This window comes from Hydra viridissima, unplaced genomic scaffold, assembly GCF_058129835.1.
Source record: "Hydra viridissima isolate aposymbiotic clone 2 unplaced genomic scaffold, HvirCarnegie_v1 scaffold_7, whole genome shotgun sequence".
Taxonomy (NCBI): domain Eukaryota; kingdom Metazoa; phylum Cnidaria; class Hydrozoa; order Anthoathecata; family Hydridae; genus Hydra; species Hydra viridissima.
In genome coordinates this window covers 3,639,128-3,658,927 of record NW_028324306.1, presented here as the reverse complement: position 1 = coordinate 3,658,927, position 19,800 = coordinate 3,639,128, and the positions used below count along the sequence as shown (strand labels likewise).

Here is a 19,800-nt window from a genome sequence, read left to right as displayed (position 1 = left end):
GAAAGATTTTTTTTAAACCGGAGTCGGAGTCGGTACAATTTTTCCGACTCCGACTCCGACTCCGACTCCAGCCAAAATGAGCTCCGACTCCGACTCCGACTCCACGACTCCGACTCCGACTCCACAGCCCTGTAGCCATCTGTGACAGACTGGTCCGATTTGCAGCATTGCTAACCTGATAGGCAGATCTCCAGTCTTTATTGCTTGACAAATTTGACAGGCATAACTTTGGTCAGTGCTTAAATCATTAACAATCTTCTGACTGAGATAAATAAAAGGAGGACGTAAATTTATTTTAACAAAGTTGGTATTGATTTCAATCTCAATTGCTGTGTCAAGCATTTTCCAAAGTGGTCCAGACCATTTATTATGAGAAAGCATTGGACCATCTAAATGTTCAATTAAATATCTTAACCCTAATTCTCCAGTATGCAGATCTCAAACAATCCAAACTAATCTTCTATTTAATTTTTTTTCTACCCATTGCATGACTCTGCCCACCCAACCAGTATTGACATTTGTGCTATCTCCTCCAATAGACATGAGATTTTGATTTTGATTTTTACTGTTTAACCAGTCAACTATGTGATCTGCAATAAATTCAGCTTTTTTTAATTATTGGTCATATCTGGAACAAAATGAAAAAGATAGTCACCACCAGGGTCTTTTACAACAGAGTAATGTTCTTCTTTCATCAGACTAGGAAAACTTCTTTCATTTACCTCTATAAACATTTTTGTAGCATCTACTCTCCTGTCAAAAAAAAGACATGACACAGGGCTTTTTTCTAGGGCTACCTCAAACTGATTGTCTAATTCTTTTGCCAATTTTTCCTGAGCCCTTTTTACCTTGTTATGATCTATAATAAGATGGCAATCACTCTTGCTTATAATCTTTGCATCTATCAAAGCTGCTGTAGCTATTTCAGCTGTTTCTCTTAAACTTGTTTGGTGTCTCATACTAGCCAGAGCAATATTTTCAATACTCAAAGTATTATAAATTAAACATGTTTGATTCAGAGAAGATTTACATTGAGTTTGATTATAACTTGAATTGTTTTCTGACCACTGCCATCTTTAAATGATGAAGAGCAACTGTTTGTACAATTTGTTTGAAGATTTTCACTATACTCATAATCTTGAAAAATAAAATAATTAATTATATTTTTAATCTGTATTTAAACTAAAGTGTATACAACTAAGAGATTTAAACTTACTTGCTCAATATGTGGCAATAAAAGAGATAAGGATTCACTCTTCTGCATGCAATTGATTTGTTCTATTTGATTGAACGTTTCATCTGGCTTTAAAATAAGTTTTATATATATATATATACATACATACATATATACATGTTTGAGTATGTGATGTAGTTGATCAAGCTTTCTACTTAAATATTTACCTTTTCTTCTTTATTTGTTTTCATTTTTCTTTGTTTTTTTTGTTTTATTTTTATTTTTTTGGATTCTTTCCTATCTGCATCACCAATATGGAAAGTTCCAAAACTGCCAATTTTAGTCCTCTGAGAGTGGATGAACTGAAGCTCTAAAATCGGTATTTTTTCATCTCTCTTACATTGACACTTTACATAAATTTTTTCCATACATTCTGAATCACACTTGTACTCTGAACAAAGAATTAGTTTACATTTGCAAAATAAGATGTCCGCAAGATTGTCTAGCTTTAAATTAAATCCTTCTTTTTCAGCTTTTTTACCACGTCCAATACTAAAAGCAACAGCTGATTTCCATAAACACTTAAGTTTTTTGAAAATTGTTTTTTCATGAATGACAGCAGGATATGAAAAAAGTGCATTTGCTTTCAACCATTGGCCAAGTAAAGAGGGTAACATATCGGTAACTAGGTGATCTACAGTATAGTTCCTAACATTTTTATCATTAATTTCTCTTAAAAATTTACCATATCTTAGCATATCTCTAGTTGTTGGAAGCTCAGATGTATAAAGTTCTTTTCCACTTCCTACAAGATTACTCATTTTAATAGATAATGCATTCCTTGTTCTTTTTGACATTTTTATGTCAAATTGTTTCCGGAGCTTTCTTTTTGGTCCGACTATGATGTTTAATTACTTTTTAAAGAAAAAAATGAGAATTTGCGAATTATTGTGAATTAGTGAATTTAGTAAATAAGTGAATTAAGAATCAAAATTTACCAAGCTAGCACTAAAATGATGTCATTTTTGATAATATCACTTTTCTTAAAAAATGGCGAAGTTATTTTTTTTCACTATTCTTTTTTCAAAATTTGAAAAAGTTCACTTTACCTTAAAAATCGACACACCCTAATATATATATATATATATATATATTAGTAATGTTTAGGACATTTACCGACGAACCCACACAAAAAACACCAATTATAACAATAAAGAAAAGTAATCTTGCACTAATTAAAGAAGAGTTCATCAACTATCTCAAAGAAAAACGCATAATAAACAGCCGTCATTACGACGAGTTTCTGGCTACTGATGAAAAATTAAGAGAACTGGAATTAAACATGCCAAAGAGCTAGAATGTTGTAAAAAGATTGTTTTTCGACAAAATTATTTACTTTTTGAAAATGCAGATGTATTAAGTGAACGAATAATAATATCACAAGATAATTGTAAATTAGGTGCACTAACATTTTTTTTAACACACATTAGCAAGCAAAATAGCATGTCTTTACATAGATTAAAAACTTTATTATGCAACTTTATTTTTAGTCTTAACACTCATAAAAGAGGGCTGATACTTTGCGGGCCTTGGATGGTGGAAGATCCTTCCTAGCAAACCTGTTGTACGGACAGTTTAAATCACATGAAATTGGTTATTTTAACTGTCCACTAGGTCCTAGACCATCATCATTCTTACTAAAGTCACTTTCTAATTGTATAGCATATCGCTGCGATGATATGGTGTTTAAGCATCTGGGTGTTATACAGTTAATGAAACAACTGTTTGAAGGGGCTATGACCTTAACAACAAACATTAAAAACAAGGATGCTCTACCTATAGACCCACATCCGACGCTTATAACAATCAACAGCTCTTCCAGAAACGATATCCTAAAATGGCACCCTGAACAGCTTAATGCATTTGAAAACAGATGCACAATACTCTACATGGGTGTACCATTAAATTAGGTATTCCGACCTGTGGAGCTTACAGAGTTAGCAAAGTTATCACCCGAATTGTTATATTTACTTTCTTTATGCAAAAATGATAACACAAATGTAAATAAAAATGATGTATTCCAAAATATATAAACAATTAAAATCTCAGTCTTTTTTCTTCGCCATCCTCACCTTCTTCAGGAGCAATACCAACAAACGTCGAAAACGCATGGTAAAACATTTTCTGATAAGTTTTCAAAAATGATATCTTAGGATAACCTTTCATAAATGGAGACACCATAGAGACCGAAGAAAGGGTACAATCACTACCAAACTTAGCTTGCATTTGATTAGTGCATTTGAAATCTTTACTATCGGAACACAATTTTATTCAATCAAACACCTCTTGACGATAAAAAACTTGAATAGAATGTGTTAATCGTATACGACCACGAACCGTAGTAAGCAAAACTTCACCTTCTTGAGGATCAACACAAAACATCAACTCCTCACAATTTTTATTAACATAAAAAGACATAACATTAGGTAAATTATTCCAAAATGTATTACAAGTAGCTTCAACAAATTTATCACCTGTAACACAATCATAGCTCTTCCCTATTTTTAAAAACAACACCAGATAATCAAATTCAGAATAAGGTTGCAAATAAATATCAAAACAGTGCTCTTCATTATACGGTTCCTTAGAATCAGTACAATAAGGCGTAACTGCAGCGTAAATAGCATCCAAATTACCCACAGCGTAATCCTCTACGCTAGGACTTTGCCGTAAACAAGGTCTCAAACCAACAAGATAATGTATGTCTTTACGACAATTATCATTCTAAATTCTTCATACCAAAATGTGGCATCTCAATATGTCCAAAACGATAACTACAAGGATAAGTACTGCAAATCAACCAAGACTCATCAAATATACCCTCAGCTTTTTGACGCTCAATAGTCTGATCAGAAGTAATAAATTGACCCGCAGCATTACCTTTAGTGCTAGTAAATTTAAACTTCCAACTTGAATAAATGTTTAGTAGGTTTACGTAACCCAATATAATTAACCCATTCAGAATTAGGGATGGCACTTTTACTTATTTTGATGTAAAAAAAAAATTACTTTAAAAAAAAAATTACTTTACATAACTTAGATTAAATTATGAAATATATTTACATTTTAAAGTAATTCATTTTTTAAAAAATAACATTATATTACGTGTAAAATGACTTACATAAAGTTAATTTAAAAAATGCGTAACTTATTAAAAACTTATTAAAAATACTTTATTTTTTTATTACAAGTAAAAGTAGTTTACATAAGAGTTATTTAATTTTTGTAAATTACTTTTAAAAGTAAGCCGTGTAAAAGTAATTTAGATTTATACTTATACAAATAGTTTGCATCGAAATGTAATTTACTTTTTACATGTAAAAGTAAATTATTTTTTAAAGTGATCTTACGTAAATATAAGATTTTAAAAAAGTCATATTTACTTTAAAAAGTAAGAGAATACAGCATCGTAATATGAAATTACTTTTATGCGTAAAAGTAACAAAAATTAATAAAGGCAACTTACACAAAAACTATTTGAAAAAAAAACTAGTTACCATTACAAGTAAAAGTAAATTTTTATCATTGAAATACTGTACTTTACTTAGTAAGTAAGTAAAAAGTAAGTTATTTTATTTACTTTTATCAAGTAACAAAGTCATTTTATGTTGTTTTAACATACTGATTGGTAAGAAAAACAGCGTTTTAAGGAGAATTGCCTGCTTCTGGGTACTTCTGGGTTATAATGTTAGGAATTATTCTGCGTGTATGCGGACCATTTTTGTGGAGGAGAAAAAATGGAAGAAAGTTCAACGTTTGTTTTTACATTATTAAGCAATTTAAAGATAAATTAGTGCAAAATACATTTTTTCAAAAACTTTAGTTATTGAAAAAATTCAATTAAAGCCGTTAATCATCTCTAACGTTCCTAAACATATTTTATAATTCGTTTAACGCATTATCAAATATTTTTAGTGTGGGACATCGACCTTTCCAAAAGTTTTGCAAAAATTATAAATCAAGTATAAATTATTTGATTAAAAACGATTTCCGTCAGAGACATCGGAGGCCGATAGACTTTCTAGTAAAGGCTTATGCACCCAAATAATTTTCATTTTGGTCATCGTGGTTGTTGTTATCTACCACACTGAATAACAACAACCACTTTAACGCTATTAACAAGAACCACGCTGAATATTAATTCGAAATTTAGAAAATTATTGTAAAATGCAGACCAATTTTGTCTTACTGTATGAAAAGTCTGAATCAAAAACAAAAAACTAGTTAGTGATTTAAGACAAATTACAACTAAAATTTTGACACTTTTAAAGCAAATTAAAAGCCAAATAAGATTTGATTGCTTTTGTTTAAGAATATAATAAAATGTACAATTATATAAACGAAATCAATCGCTGAAGCAAGAAAAAGGCAGCAATTAACCATATCGCTAAGTCCCATTTGAAACGTATTTTATAAAACCCGTAGTATTATAGCCAAATAAATCTTCAAAAAATATCCCTCATTAGATACAACTTAAAAAAAAAAATGCTCCTTTTAATAAAAAAACAGCCCTATAAATCGCTGGGGAGTGGGAGAGCCTAGCCACGGCCCTGTTTGCAAATGCTAAAATATTTAGGAACTACATAAATAATATATTAAAAAAAAAAAACAACAACTGATAGTTAAAACAAACGCTATAATGTGTTAAAATAATCGCACAATTTTTTTTGGTTTGTAAAATCGCCGAACCCCGCATTGGCATTTTTAAAAGACATATTTCATAATAAAATGTATAAAATTTCTTCCAGATCATCATAATATCAAAATATAAAATACAAATTACATAAGTGAAATATGAAAATTATGAAAAATATAAAATACAAACTATATTAGCGAATTACTTCCATTCTGAGTTACATTAAATATCAAATTTTAAAGTAAGTTTAATCATATCTTCTCTTTAAGGAGCATTGAGTAACGTAAGTTTCTTGAGCTCATGTTACATCTTTCTTTTCGATGAATAAAATTAGCAACACTGAATGAGGATTCTGGCCCTACCGAACTAGCAGGCGAAGTACAAACCACTCTTGCTTTAGAGGCTAACATTGGAATATCTTTTTCATATTTGTACCAAAATTCATCAAATTTCCAATTTTTTTGCTTTAAAGCGTATTTGAAAAAAGACAACTCTTCTTTGATATTTTGTTTTGATTGTGTTTTTTCTATGCATAGATTGACACCGCACAATGTTGCAAGTTTAGCGAATCCATTTTTGTGGTTCACAGACTGTTCAGGTGAATCTTGTAGTTCGAATTGAACATCTGAATCTGTCTCTTCTAAAAATGAAAATGAGTAATAATATTTGTCAATATGCAAATCTTATGCTGATTTTGGTCATTTTGCAAACAAGTGTTTACAAACGTTGACCTTCGAGGATATTGTCGGAGCATTGTATTCGAAAATGTTTTCAACAGTTTACTTTCTGCTTCCTGATATTCTTTTTCTGTAAGACACTCGTTAGTTCTCGGATCAAAGAAACATGCCAGTAAAGTTTGTAACTTTTGTTTTGGAGATATCTTTTCAATAAAGTATACCTTCATAAACTTGAGAAGACTGCTTCGTAACATGTTTTCTTTCTCGACCAAAGAAGACGATTGCGATAGTAAACAATTAGCTGAAGATTCATTTTCAAGAAAGTTCATTAACGTATTTTGGACAAATTTGGCCGACGAAAGTGTTGGAATATTTCTAGTAGAGAGAAGTTTAGTTGCTTCAAAGAATGGCGCAAGATTATAGTGTAAAATTTCTAGGAACTTCCAATCTTCTGATAACAGATTTAGTTTCTTGAGTTTACTAACTTGTTTTTCTGTTAACCCATTGATAGTACCAGGATCTATAGTAATTTTATTATAAACATTTTTAGCTTTAATTATCTTACTAATCATTAAAAAAGTTGAGTTCCAACGTACATGAAAATCTGACGATAAGTTATTTATTTTTAGCCCCTCTTTCTTAACCTCATCAAAAACAAATGATTGCAATATTGAAGTTCTTTTAACAAGAGCTAAAGTTTTTCTTAACCTAAATAAAATGATGGATGAAAAGGTAAATAACTGATTAACAGTTTCATCTGTAGATGCTTCTTCCTCCTCGCTACTTTTATCATCATCCGAGCTCACGTTTTCCGTTTCAAAAGTACACGCATTTTCTACTTGATTGTTTACATCGTACATTTCAAGCTGTTCGTCCGACGATATATTTTCATTAGACTCGATATCGCTTTCATTGTAGTTATTGTAATAGATAAGATCCTCTTCGATATCTGATGTTCCATCTAATAAGCTCTGTGATGGTTTGGCCCACAACTTTATTCCATGATTTAAAACGAGACTTAAGTTATGACAAACGCATGAAAGCCGTAAAGCTATAGATCCCATCGCCTTTTTAATGTCTTCAGCGTTGTCTGTTATTAGTGAAATAACTTTAGTATCAATTTCAAGTTTAGTAATTTCTTTTTGCACGAATGCTGTAAGTCTACTACTTAATTGTCTTCCGTAAAATCTACGAAAGCAAACTATATTTGATTTGTATTTAAATTTCTTTGTTAAATAATGCGCTGTTATGCAAAGCCAATAGGATCCAACCCTATTTTTCCACAAATCGGTTGCTAGAGCAATATGGGTAACTGACTTAAGTTTAGCTCTAAGATTGTTCTTGTATTGATAGTATTGCTTTCTCAATCGCTTTGCTATTGTCTTTCGATGGGGCGGTTTGTAAAGTGGGGCAAGAATGTTTAGAAGGCGTTGCATACCAGGTTTATGAAAATCGTTAAAAGGACGGCCATCTTGAATAATGCAGTTTATTACGGCTTCATCTATTTCATCTTTGTTCTGCATCCCAACTAATTTATCTTGAACGAGTAATTTTTTTTGAGAATCGTAAAGGTACTCAGATTTTTTATGAACATGGAAAATATGTTTTCGCAGATTTGGTTCAGGCCCACACACAAGGTTTCCATTCTCCTGGCACATCAAACAAACATACTTATTTGTGTTGGCAACAAATGAAAATAGGGTCTTAATAGGCAATGCTTTTATTTTACGGACTGATTTTATAACTTGATCATCGTCGGTATCAGAGTTCGAACCTACAGCACAAGCAATAGTTTATAAAAACATATTTCAAGTATCTACACAAATTAAAGACTGATACAAATACATGACTGTACAGCAAGTAATTATTCTGGGTCATTTAATTTCTTTGACCTTTCTGTTTTCATTCACAAGTTCATCTTAATATTTAAATAAAATTTACAAACATGCCTGAATATGTAATATTGTCACCAGATAGACGTCTTGCTTCAACAGTTGGCGTGTTTGTTTCAGATAAAGACAAACATTTCTGGCGATGTATGTTGATAAAGTCTTGCGTTCCAAATAAAGGTCTTTTAGATAATTTTCTTTTTTTTTCTTTTTTTCCAGTCATTGTTGTCAAAAAAATTAAACAAAATTAATATGGTGCTTGCCTTGTTCACGAGAAGTCTCAGATTCATATCGTAAATAAAGACCCTGATAGTAATTTAATTTAATTAGTTTCCTCAATCATTTTTATGTCTTTGAAGCCCCATACAGAATAGTTGGATTTATGGAACATAAGGTAATTAAACGATCGAAAACGAGTTTGTAACATAATTAAAGAAAAAGTAGAACATGTGAAAAAATTTTGATATTTGAAGTTCGCCTAAGGAATGATTTGAGAATAGTAACTTGAATCAGTTATGTAAAGTAATTTCAATTAAAATTGCTATAACTGTCGTAATTAAAAATTGATTTACCCACAAACGATTACAATTAGGAAAACGTCATGATCACACTGAATTAAGAACAAGTTATTTAAACTTAAAAAAATCTCCTCACAAAAGTTTCGTCTCATTTTGGTAGTGGTTTGAACAGAAATTTTGGCCGAAACCGAATAAGTAAAAAGTTGTCAAAGCAGATGTTTTTCGCTCACTAAATTGGTTGTCAAAAAATTATTTTTTTCTACGCGCCAACAAAACATGATATATACATACATACATATATATATATATATATATATATATATATATATATATATATATATATATATATATATATATATATATATATATATATATATATATATACATAAAAAGTCTTCAACTTTATAATCGTAATTCCGTTACGGAAAGAGTACGAACGTTCAACGGCGTTACAGATTTAACAATTTCAATATCTTTTTAACTGTGAATATGATAAAAATGTTGAAGCGGTTTTTAATGACGATATTTGAGGGATATTTTTTGAAAACTATCCGGTATAAATGAACAAGAAAATTTGTAAAAGGAGATTTTTTGGAGAGATAACTATTATAATTTTGTCGATATGATAATAGTTATCTCTCCAAAAAATTTATTTATGTGGCGAGAAAGCTAAAATACTGGCCAGTTTTAATGGCCTTATTATAATCTGTTTTTATATGCCCTTACTATATTTAGTGTCCCTCCTTAATTTTTAAATAATAAAAACATTTATACATAAAACCTTTAAAAAAACTACTTATAAATTTGCCTTTCAAAGAATCTCTTCTTCCTAAACGGGTGTCTCCCAGGGTAAATGCGTTTTCTCCTTACTACTATGTTTAGGCTATTTCTAAATTGGTTTAAGAAAGAAACCCGAGAACCCCACCCAAATATCTCCCCGACAAAAAATTCCCCTGGAAAAAATCCCCCCTCTCCCAAAGATAAAAGCAAAAGAAAAAAAAAAATCAAACTTTTGTTTAAATTAAAAGATTGCCTGCCCCAACTCCTAACCGTCAGTTGTTGTGTGTACTATTTCGTGCACGTTCTCCCTAACAATCAGTCGATGTATATGTACACTCCGCTGCACAAATTCCAAAAAAGTTTGTAGATAAAACAAAAATAAAAAAGCAACAAATAAATTTAAAAATTTACACATTAAAAGCGGTATCAGGAAAAAAGCTGATACAAAGATAAAATGACAGTAAAGCGTATCTAAGTATATAAAAAAAAACTATTTAAGCATTTTTCCTGGGAGGCATTTTTTAGGAGGATATTTTTCTTGATACCGTCTGAATTCCATACGTTCCGTCATTGAAAATTTTCAAAAAGATAACTGTTCCAGCTTAAGACTAGTAAAATATTTCCATGTTGGCCAGGAATTGAACTTTTTTTTTAACCAGGGTCTAACAATGGTTTCAAAGCAAATGCGAAATTGTTCCGGCGCTAGGAATGGTTTTAATTGCCAATATAATCATGGATCGGAGTCGGTTATTGATATTTTAAAGGTGCACAGGGAAAAAAAAGTCTAAATCCGTTCAGACCAGTTGTTGCCCCAAATTAAATTAACTATGCTTTACTGCAAGTTTTGTTTCACTGCATTTTACTCTCTCATACAATATCCTTTCAGAGAAAATGTTGACCAAAAGTAAATTTACTTACTTTTTAAGTATAGATTACTTTTAATTGTAACTAAAAGTTATTTAAAATGTAAACTTAAGTAATCAAAAGTAATTTTATGTAATTTACTTTTAATAGCCATTTCATTTTAGTTATAAAGTAACACATGTCTACTTAGGAAAACTAATTATATAAGTAAATTTTATTTACATTTGATTGCATGTAACTAAAATTATATTATGTAATGCAGTTTTAAAAAAGTAATTGACTTTTAAATGTATAAGTAAATTACTTTTCCATGTAACTCAATTTTAAATGTAAATGTAAATTACTTTTTTATTTAATCTACTTACATATAACTTACATTTGAAAGTAAATTCACCTTTCTTTACAAAATAAAAATTGTTTTAGAAAAGTAAATTACTTTTAAAAGTAAATTTAAGTTTTTTTTGAACGCTTACAATTACATACGCAATTTACTTTTTCATAAAGGCTTACTTACTTGAGTAAGTAAAAAAAAAGTAAGTAAAAGTGCCATCCCTATTCAGAACTATAAATAACGCGTTCAGCTACATTATTACGTTCAACAAAACGAGGGTCTTTAGTACTCACAGTATTTGAAAATTTAGTATTATCAGGCTTCCCATCCTTGTCATTAAAGAATAAAGAGTTTACAAACAATTTCATTGTAGGTAACGGAGAAGGCTTCATATCAGAAGATTTCAACTTCAAATTTTCTTCCAATCATCTCTATCGACAAATCCATCACTATTCCAATCAACACTACCAACAAATCCATCACTATTCCAATCATCACTATCAACAAATCCATCACTATTCCAATCATCAAAAATGCGAATTCCAATATCAGAGATTTAACAGACTTATCAAATATCAAACTTCAAATTTAACAGACTTATCAATAAAAAAATAATGCATTAGCAACAGGCCAATATTGATCAACATCGGTCTATAAATCAAGATAATCAGTAGGAAAATAATATATATCATTTACAGAAGTACAAGTAGAACAGCAATAAAAGTATAAAGACTTCTCAACAGTAAACTGATCATAACAACCTTTACCAGGATAAAAACCTCTTTCTATAACGAAATCGGACGATGCTGATGGTTTGCGACTAGGGGACTACTCCTCCATTTTTAATATAAGAACCTCGACAATGCCAACCTTTTCTTCCGCTTGAATGAACTTTCTTCTTTTCATCAAAATCATCAGCAACTGCAGCATCAAATGAGTTATTAAAAAAAAATCGATCTGATTAAGGTTTAATATCCTTCCTATCTCCAATTCCATAGCCTTTTTAAGTAAATTATTGACAAACTTATGAAACTGTTCAGGCTGCATCAACTCAAACCGACCGACCTTTTTAGAAATAGCTCCACCCTTCAATAAAGGAACATTATTAGGGTCGTACATAAACTCGTAACGCATGTGCTTCAATCTTATATAATCAGGTAACCCAGTAGAAGGAGCAGCCTTATAAACAGAATGAAAATTCCAATTAACTCTACTATTAGAACTACTGTTAGATTTGGTACTGCTCCAAGAGCTAAGCGAACTATTTGAACCTGTCCAATCGGAATCACCATAAATTATATCTTCAAGAATATTAGTAGGTCTACGTTTACCAAGTTCTTTCAAACCAACTAACTCGGAAGTATCCATTTGATTTTTAGGCATAATCAATTCTTTTAAATAACGCCTACCGTCTTTAATTGAACAAATGCTACTCCTAAGAACACCAGCATTTTCTTTAACAGCTTTAACAGTATTTAAAACAAACTTAGGATTTAAAGCACCAGTTAAACCCGTTACAACAGATTCAGCATTGCTAGCCGCATTTGGATCTATAAAATTCTTCATGTTGACATCAAAAATCTGATTATCCCAACCAGGTGAAACTTGTAAACTCTTTTTAGGGTTTACCTTAAGTTTCTACTCTGCGGACCATTGGGATTAAAACCATGAGGAATTTGAAAGACCTTTAATTTCATTAGAAGAAAAAAGAATTTTACAAAAGGTTTGTCTAGACATGATTCGGGTACTGAACTGATGATTAAAACAGTTATCATTAACTGTATCATAAATAATATCATGATCATTATGTTCAATGGTTTTTGAAAAAGAAAAAAAAGGGTTAAAGAAAAAAAAAATCCCAAGTAATTAAAAAATACATCGCAGGTTGTGTTTATAAAAATGTGAAATTAAGTAAAAAAGGATTTCTATCTTTACAATTAGTAGGAAAGAGAAGTCGTGCCGATGATGCATATTCCGATAGTTTCGGAACCATTTAAATAAGAATCGGAATTTCTCAAAAATACCGAAAATTCTGAAAGTTTTTTCGGAATTTTTAGGATCCATTTTAGAAATTCCGAACAGATATTGAAATTAAAAACTTTCGGAATCTCTTGATTTATAAATTGAGTTTCGAAAGTTTGGAATTCTGATTGTTTCGATCCAAAAATGCCGATCTCAATGACATCAAAAATCAAATACCGAGATTTTCAGTAATTCTTTTTGAAAAGTGAAGTTTTATTGGAAAATTTGGAGGGTGAGCAAACATACGCAGTCTAAGTGATTTTTAACCCTTCACCGTTGTAACAATTTGCTTTCTCAAAATGAGCTATACTTTAGCTGAAAAAAAGTAACGTGAGCCATGCTAGAGCGAAGAGAAATCTGCCATACTAAAACTAACTATTCAGAAGCTTTTAAAAAAATAACAGCTGATGTAATAGAAGTAAAAAGTGATGACGAGCTACAAAGTATTAAAAGAAAGATCACCATAGTTAACTTAGAAACAACATCGCCCTTTAAAACCAGTCCTAAAAAATCTCAAGTAACAGATGTAAATCGTAGTTCTCAACAATATCGACTACAAAACGAAATGGAAAATTCATCAGTTTCTGATGATCATGATGATGATCATGATGATAATCATGATGAAGGTGATGATAATAAACTCAATTATCATGAAGATCTCAGGAAAAAATACAAGAATCAAAAACATGTTAATAAAGATGAAAATGATAATTATGTGAACATCCAGAGAAAAAAACTTTCAAAACCCTATAAAGCTAGCGTCAACTCTCCATGTTCAAAGTTTTTTAAAAAAAAACTATCAGATAGTTATGAAAATAAAGAAATATTAAGGCTAAATGAAAATGATAAAACGGAATTGCAGTTAATTCATGAAGGGATTTATCAGAAGAGAAACTACTTTGATGACTCAATGTGTCGCAAAATTGAGAAAAAAATTGATGGAATTGTTGAAAAAGCAAAGCATGGGTATTATTTGCCAAAGACATTTGACAGTGCTCCCCTACGAAATAAGTACTTTTTTGGCGAAGGTTATACTTATGGAAAGCAGATGGAGCAGAGGGGTCCTGGCCAAGAAAGATTATATAAAAAAGGAGAGGTAGATAAAATACCGAAATGGATACAAAAGCATGTGATTAGAAAACTTTATGATGATAAATTAGTTCCAGAAGGCTTTATAAACAGTGTTGTGATAAATGAATATTTTCCTGGTGGATGCATTGTTTCTCACATTGATCCTATTCATATATTTGACCGACCCATTATATCTATAAATTTTAATACTCGTTCATTTTTATCCTTTGGATGCAAGTTTACATTCAATCCTATTCGTACAACTGAGCCAGTATTATCTTTACCAATGGACAGAGGTTGCTTAACTATGATTGGGTAATAATATGACAAGTCTGTTTAAAAAGCAGCTGATTTTAGTAGCAATAAACTTTAATATTTTGTTGTTATTTTTTTGTAGTGGTTATGCAGCTGACAATATAACACATTGTGTCAGACCATGTGATATCACTGAAAGACGGTGTGTAATTATACTCAGAAGGTAACATTTTTGTTAAGGGTTGTTATTCTGAAATCTTTTACACCAATTCAATATCACATGCTATACATCTTGCATTTTATAAGTTGCTTCTAATATTGTTATGTTTTGTATATTTTTGGTATAATTTTGTGATGCTATTTGAATTCATACCTATTCAGCTATTTATATTTTATTACTTTTTTTTTTTTTTTCTTTTTTATGCTACATTTTACTATAAATTATTTTCTATAAATATAATAGTTTAAATATGATAATTCGAAAAAAAATTAATTAAAATTTAAAAAAATGCAAAGAAATGTTTTATCAACAAATTATAACATTTTTTAAAAACTTCTTTTTTTAGAGTGTTTCCAAATGCACCAAGGGTTGGGGATGTTACTGCCCTTGATCAAACAGTTTCAATAAATAGACATAGTCTCACTTCAAGTTTAGAGCATGAAATACGAAAGCGAAAGCTGAAAAGTTCAGGTTTTTGCTCTGATGAATCAAAACGAAAAAAGAAACGATATAGTTACTGATTAATCGTCGTGATCTACAAGGAACAAAAATAGCTATTTAAATCGAATGTTCTGTTAATTTACCATTATTTATTTTTAACGAAAAAATACAAATTCTAAATGACTTATTGCATTCAACTTAAAAACAAGAGAACACGGAGGATTTGTTTAACATATTTGAACTATTTCAAACTTTTAGTTAAATGTTCTGCAGCTTAAAAACTTTTAATTACTAAAAAGATTTACTAGTTTTATTTTTGAAATATATTTTTTTCTGTTTTTTAACTGAAATGTTTTGGCGCCTTAAATGCGTATTTTTTAATTCGTGTTCTGCTGTTTAATGATATTAAAAATTAAACATAGAGTTTATCATAAGTCATCTAATTTATGTATGTAATTCGTATAATTTATGTGTATAATTCGCATATTTTATGTATGTAATTCGTATAAGTATCGAATTCTCAATTAGACGACGCACAGTGGAGTATTTGTATGACAAAACCGCTCAAAAGTCAAAAAATCAAGTTCGCATAAAAGTCTTATTAACTTTATTATTTTCAAGCTAGATAATTGCTTCATTAGATTATGTAACAGAAAATTCTTCTCGATTTTTCCTTTTGTCGTATTTTTGTTCAGAACGTGGCGTTGTTATTTGAAATTTCGTGGGAAAAAAAAATTCAAAAATTTGTGACATTTGCTATTGCAGCTATTATTATAATATTGTTCAGTTTTGAAAAAATAAACGGCTAATTATGGCAGAGGAAGGTATGACCTATATTTTAAAATAAAATTACATTAAATTTCTGTAGTTATTGTGCATAATATAAAGCGTTTTTATGATGGACTATTTGAGTTTTAATTTTCATATAAAATTGTAATGTAATAATGTTTTTGTTAACAAGTATGGTCTTGTCGAGTTATAATTTTTTTACGAGCAATAACTATAGGCTGTAAACAATCAGATACTTTTGTAAAATTATCCGCCAACGTCCGCCACTTTTTATATTAACGCTTCAAAAATAGTGTGTAGACCATTTCGTAATATACACAATCTCGTAAAACGTCTTGAAATAGCTATAAAATAAATTCTTGTTGTCTAATTTTTGAATATTTTTGTACAAACTTAACCAAAGTACGTAAATCTTAAATTGTATCTAATATATTAAACTATCAAACTATAAAATCTCAAAAAATATATATATATCTTATTTGTCTTTCATTAAGGTCACACCACTATGTATTTACTGATTTTATTATTTATCATGTAGATTCGACAGAAGTCAAAAAGTTGTTCACTAGAAGAGAGTTATATGAAATAATGAAAGATTGTAAAGGTAAAAAATTTGATGAAAAGTTTTCGTTGTTAGAAGAACACCTTATAACAGTCATGAAATATCCAATAGATCAAAAAAGTACCATAACAAGAATTTTAAAATTCTTTAAGAGTGATTTCAAGAAAAGATGGATAGCTGCAAGTTATAAACAAGAAAGTTTTATAAAAAACAATAAACAATGGCTCAAATCAAACATCGAGCTACCTTATTGGTCAATAAACATTCGACAGAAACCTGGACGACCATCAAAATCATTTATAGAACTAAGTGATTGCAGCAAGCGTCGAAAAACTATGGATTTGCGCAAACAGGTCTCTGTTGATGAGTTGACGTACGCAGCCAGAATGAGCCAGCACACTTCAGGAAATACTGATGTTTCAAAATTTATTAAAGAAATTACGGCCACGCCCACCAGAGCAAAGAAATACCGAAAAGCATTTAACTCTGCTTTTAAAAAAGTAACTGTCAATAAATTAACACCTCAAGAGGCACTGGCACTGTTTGTAGAAGGCGATTTTACCAGAAAACAGTGGGAACTTATTCAAAGTAGAAACAAAAGTGTCTACCCCTGCTACTCAATAATACAACAAGCCAAAAAAGAATGTTACCCTAATAAGGAATCGATACAAGTAACCGAAACAACAGCTGAAATTCAACTACAAGCATTACTTGACCACACTACATTACGCTTATATAAATATGTCTCAGAGGTTGTAGAAAAGTGTTCAATTGAAGAAAAGAAAAATATGGTTTTAATATCAAAATGGGGTTGTGATGGATCGCAACAAGCAAAATTTAAGCAAAAATTTCAAAACAACACCGACAGTGATGCAAATATTTTTCAAAGTTCTTTAGTACCTCTGAGAATGATTGTTAAAATTGATGGCCAACAAGAAAAAATTATATGGCAAAACTCAGTCACCTCATCTCCAAGGTTCTGCAGGCCCATTCGAATACGTTTCATTAGTGAATCTAAAGACATAACAATGGACGAGATAGAGCACGTAAAAAACCAAATAAGGAATCTCAGGGAAACAAGGTTGCCCAATGAAATTGGAAAAATAAAGCATACCTTGCTTTTTACAATAGTAGATGGTAAAGTGTGCAACGCTGCAACTGATACTACATCAACTATGAGGTGCTACATTTGTGGACAAACATCGAAAGATTTTAATAAATTGATTAAAAAAGAGCCAATCAATACGGAAACCATCTCATTTGGACTCTCGATTCTTCATGCAAGGATCCGCTTTTTTGAATCGCTTCTTCATTTAGCTTATAAAATACCTTTACAAAAGTGGCAAGCTCGATCAGACGAGGAAAAAAAAATTGTCAAAGAAGCAAAGAAGAAAATACAAACATCCTTCAAAGAAGAATTAGGGCTTCAAGTAGATATACCTAAAGCAGGGTTTGGAAATACGAATGACGGCAATACGTCAAGAAGATTTTTTTCAAACCCGGAATTATCTTCACAAATAACTGGTGTTAACTTGGATTTGATAAAAGGTTTACACGTTATTCTTGAAGTCATTTCAAGTGGATATAAAATTGATGCTGTTAAATTCGACGCTTTTGCTCATGAAACTGCTAAACTGTATATCAATCTGTATGGTTGGTATCCCATGTCTCCAACCATGCATAAAGTTTTGATGCATGGTGCCGAAGTAATAACTCATGCAATCCTCCCTATCGGCCAGTTATCCGAGGAGGCAGCTGAAGCCCGAAACAAACACTTTCGGCAGTACAGACAAAATTTTAGTCGAAAGTTTTCTCGTATCGACTGCAATACAGACGTATTAAATAGGCTGCTATTGAGTTCAGACCCATACATAAGTAGTTCTAGATCAAAACGGCATAAAAAAACGTTGCCTTTTTCCAAAGAAGCAGTCAATATGATGATCTCAGCATGAAGCTTTGATAAGCGAATATGTCTTTTTGTTAATAATAAATTACTCTTTAAAAAATTTTATTTTTTTAATTAAACATTTAATTTTAATAAAACTCTGTGTTTTAAACTAATAAAGCGAAAAAAAATTCATAAAATATTTTTGAGCGGTTTTGTCATACAAATACTCCACTGTGCGACGTTTGGATTTTAAGCGAGTATTTATTTTTAAAAGTTGGGCTCAAATATTTGGCAGACTCGGTCATAATTAATGCGATAAGAATAATAGAGTTAGTTTTTTATGAAAATAAAATATCAAACAAGAAATTCTTAAATCTAATAGTAGGTATGCATCGTCAAGCGACTTCATACTTTTTTTTTAATTGACTAAAGTTACGCCATAATATCTCTTCAAACTGCTCCGCTTTAACTTATGCCTTCTTTGGAAAAACGGAAGTGCTCGGGATTTTTATCGTTAAGTCACAATTCACGGTTTCTTTAAAGAGCAGCCTATCCTTCCATCAAAATCCAACCTTTTAGAGTTAACCCAACCCAAGAAATTATAAAGTTTCTTATTGGATTAAATCTCTTGGGAGTTGTTATTGCAATCAGAGTTTTTACATAACTTAGGTGAGAAGAATGTCATAAAATTTGAAGTTCTAAAATCATTTGATGCCAATTGATAGGGAACGACGGCAATAATCACAACAACAACAATTTTAAAAAATTCAAAATTTTTCATCATTTTATTAGTATTTTTTCTGCTTCTCCGCATTGTGAGCATAAAGTGATTCAGAAATATATAAATCTTTAAACAATTTACTGTCATCGCAATCCAACATTTGTGAGTTGCACCTGGTGCTTTAAAAAAAAATTTAAGTTTTTAAAAGGGTGGAGGCCATGGAAAAAATGATCTCAATAAATGATATATTCGGCTCTGGAATGTTGATATTTTTTTATTACCCCAGAAGTATATAAAATCATCTCTTTTCGATATTAATCAAAATAGTTTGATTTAGAGAAAACAGTATTACCGGTGATTAACGAATCTTGGTCAATACAAGGCTGAGTGCAACGAAAAAAGGCACAACCATCAGAAACATTCACTCAGTCTACGATGACATGTGTTTTTGCATCCTCTTGCTTTATTTTTGTGAATTTTTTTTTTTTTAAAAAAATTATTTTTCAGTTTGTTTTCATATTTCTTTGTGACCCCAACTTTGAAGATTGTTGACATGCTGCAACACATTTGTATTAGACGTCACAAGTAGTCAAGATGTCTAACTCTTATGGTATAAACGCCTTGTTTTGTTCCATTTTTCTTTTTACTTTCGACTACTAAAACCGCTTCCATTGCTGCTCTAATACTGTTTTTAACAGTTTCTCCTCGAAGTGTTAAAGTATCATTCTTTGCAGAGTACTGTTTTAGAACGCCTTCTGCTGGAGGGAAACCTTGTTTTTCCCTTTGTCTATTATCCATACCTCTATAGAACATTTAGTTTTAAACATTAGTTATTGGACTTACTTTTAATTGTCTGATTTAAAATAGAAGAAGACACTTGACTTAACGAGATGAAAATGCTA

At 30.5% G+C, this 19,800-nt stretch overlaps 4 protein-coding genes and 2 pseudogenes across 5 annotated transcripts; 3 read left to right on the top strand and 3 right to left on the bottom strand.

The window, feature by feature from the left end:
- Nucleotides 1-438: 438 nt before the first annotated feature.
- Nucleotides 439-2,030, bottom strand: LOC145195228 (uncharacterized; annotated as a pseudogene).
- Nucleotides 2,031-2,333: 303 nt separating this feature from the next.
- Nucleotides 2,334-3,267, top strand: LOC149885680 (uncharacterized; annotated as a pseudogene).
- A 2,854-nt stretch (nucleotides 3,268-6,121) lies between these two features.
- On the bottom strand, nucleotides 6,122-7,217 carry LOC149885679 (uncharacterized). The gene is made up of 2 exons (XM_090094236.1): nucleotides 6,564-7,217; nucleotides 6,122-6,531 (listed from the first exon to the last, which is right to left on the bottom strand). Exons 1-2 carry the CDS (start codon nucleotides 7,117-7,119, stop codon nucleotides 6,122-6,124), a joined length of 966 nt encoding a protein of 321 aa, XP_089950362.1. The 5' UTR covers nucleotides 7,120-7,217.
- Nucleotides 7,218-7,228: 11 nt separating this feature from the next.
- On the bottom strand, nucleotides 7,229-8,659 carry LOC149885678 (uncharacterized). The gene is made up of 3 exons (XM_090094235.1): nucleotides 8,497-8,659; nucleotides 7,297-8,321; nucleotides 7,229-7,255 (listed from the first exon to the last, which is right to left on the bottom strand). The coding sequence occupies exons 1-3, from the start codon at nucleotides 8,657-8,659 to the stop codon at nucleotides 7,229-7,231; spliced, it is 1,215 nt and encodes a 404-aa protein (XP_089950361.1).
- Nucleotides 8,660-13,179: 4,520 nt separating this feature from the next.
- On the top strand, nucleotides 13,180-15,913 carry LOC145184534 (RNA demethylase ALKBH5-like). The gene is made up of 3 exons (XM_080060231.2): nucleotides 13,180-14,337; nucleotides 14,420-14,500; nucleotides 14,844-15,913. The coding sequence occupies exons 1-3, from the start codon at nucleotides 13,289-13,291 to the stop codon at nucleotides 15,016-15,018; spliced, it is 1,305 nt and encodes a 434-aa protein (XP_079916357.2). The 5' UTR covers nucleotides 13,180-13,288; the 3' UTR covers nucleotides 15,019-15,913.
- A 134-nt stretch (nucleotides 15,914-16,047) lies between these two features.
- On the top strand, nucleotides 16,048-18,406 carry LOC149885677 (uncharacterized). 2 transcript variants are annotated; one of them, XM_090093763.1, is made up of 2 exons: nucleotides 16,048-16,331; nucleotides 16,442-18,406. In XM_090093763.1, the coding sequence occupies exon 2, from the start codon at nucleotides 16,625-16,627 to the stop codon at nucleotides 18,239-18,241; it is 1,617 nt and encodes a 538-aa protein (XP_089949889.1). In that variant the 5' UTR covers nucleotides 16,048-16,331; nucleotides 16,442-16,624; the 3' UTR covers nucleotides 18,242-18,406. The 2 variants fall into 2 exon arrangements, with proteins under 2 accessions (XP_089949889.1, XP_089949888.1); XM_090093762.1 differs by having other exon boundaries at nucleotides 16,048-18,406.
- The last annotated feature ends 1,394 nt before the right edge of the window (nucleotides 18,407-19,800 follow it).

Excerpts from the sequence above, each read along its gene's own strand:
- LOC149885679 (XM_090094236.1), bottom strand. The coding sequence starts at position 7,119 with ATGATTAGTAAGATAATTAAAGCTAAAAATGTTTATAATAAAATTACT. Across the intron at positions 6,532-6,563 it reads TTGTTTGCAAAATGACCAAA|ATTACTCATTTTCATTTTTA; the intron begins ATCAGCATAAGA and ends TTGACAAATATT.
- LOC149885677 (XM_090093762.1), top strand. The coding sequence starts at position 16,316 with ATGAAAGATTGTAAAGGTAAAAAATTTGATGAAAAGTTTTCGTTGTTA.
- LOC145184534 (XM_080060231.2), top strand. The coding sequence starts at position 13,289 with ATGCTAGAGCGAAGAGAAATCTGCCATACTAAAACTAACTATTCAGAA. Across the intron at positions 14,338-14,419 it reads GGTTGCTTAACTATGATTGG|TGGTTATGCAGCTGACAATA; the intron begins GTAATAATATGA and ends ATTTTTTTGTAG. Across the intron at positions 14,501-14,843 it reads TGTGTAATTATACTCAGAAG|AGTGTTTCCAAATGCACCAA; the intron begins GTAACATTTTTG and ends TTCTTTTTTTAG.
- LOC149885678 (XM_090094235.1), bottom strand. The coding sequence starts at position 8,659 with ATGACTGGAAAAAAAGAAAAAAAAAGAAAATTATCTAAAAGACCTTTA. Across the intron at positions 8,322-8,496 it reads TGACAATATTACATATTCAG|GTTCGAACTCTGATACCGAC; the intron begins GCATGTTTGTAA and ends CTTGTGCTGTAG. Across the intron at positions 7,256-7,296 it reads AAGCATCTACAGATGAAACT|GTTAAGAAAAACTTTAGCTC; the intron begins GTTAATCAGTTA and ends CATTTTATTTAG.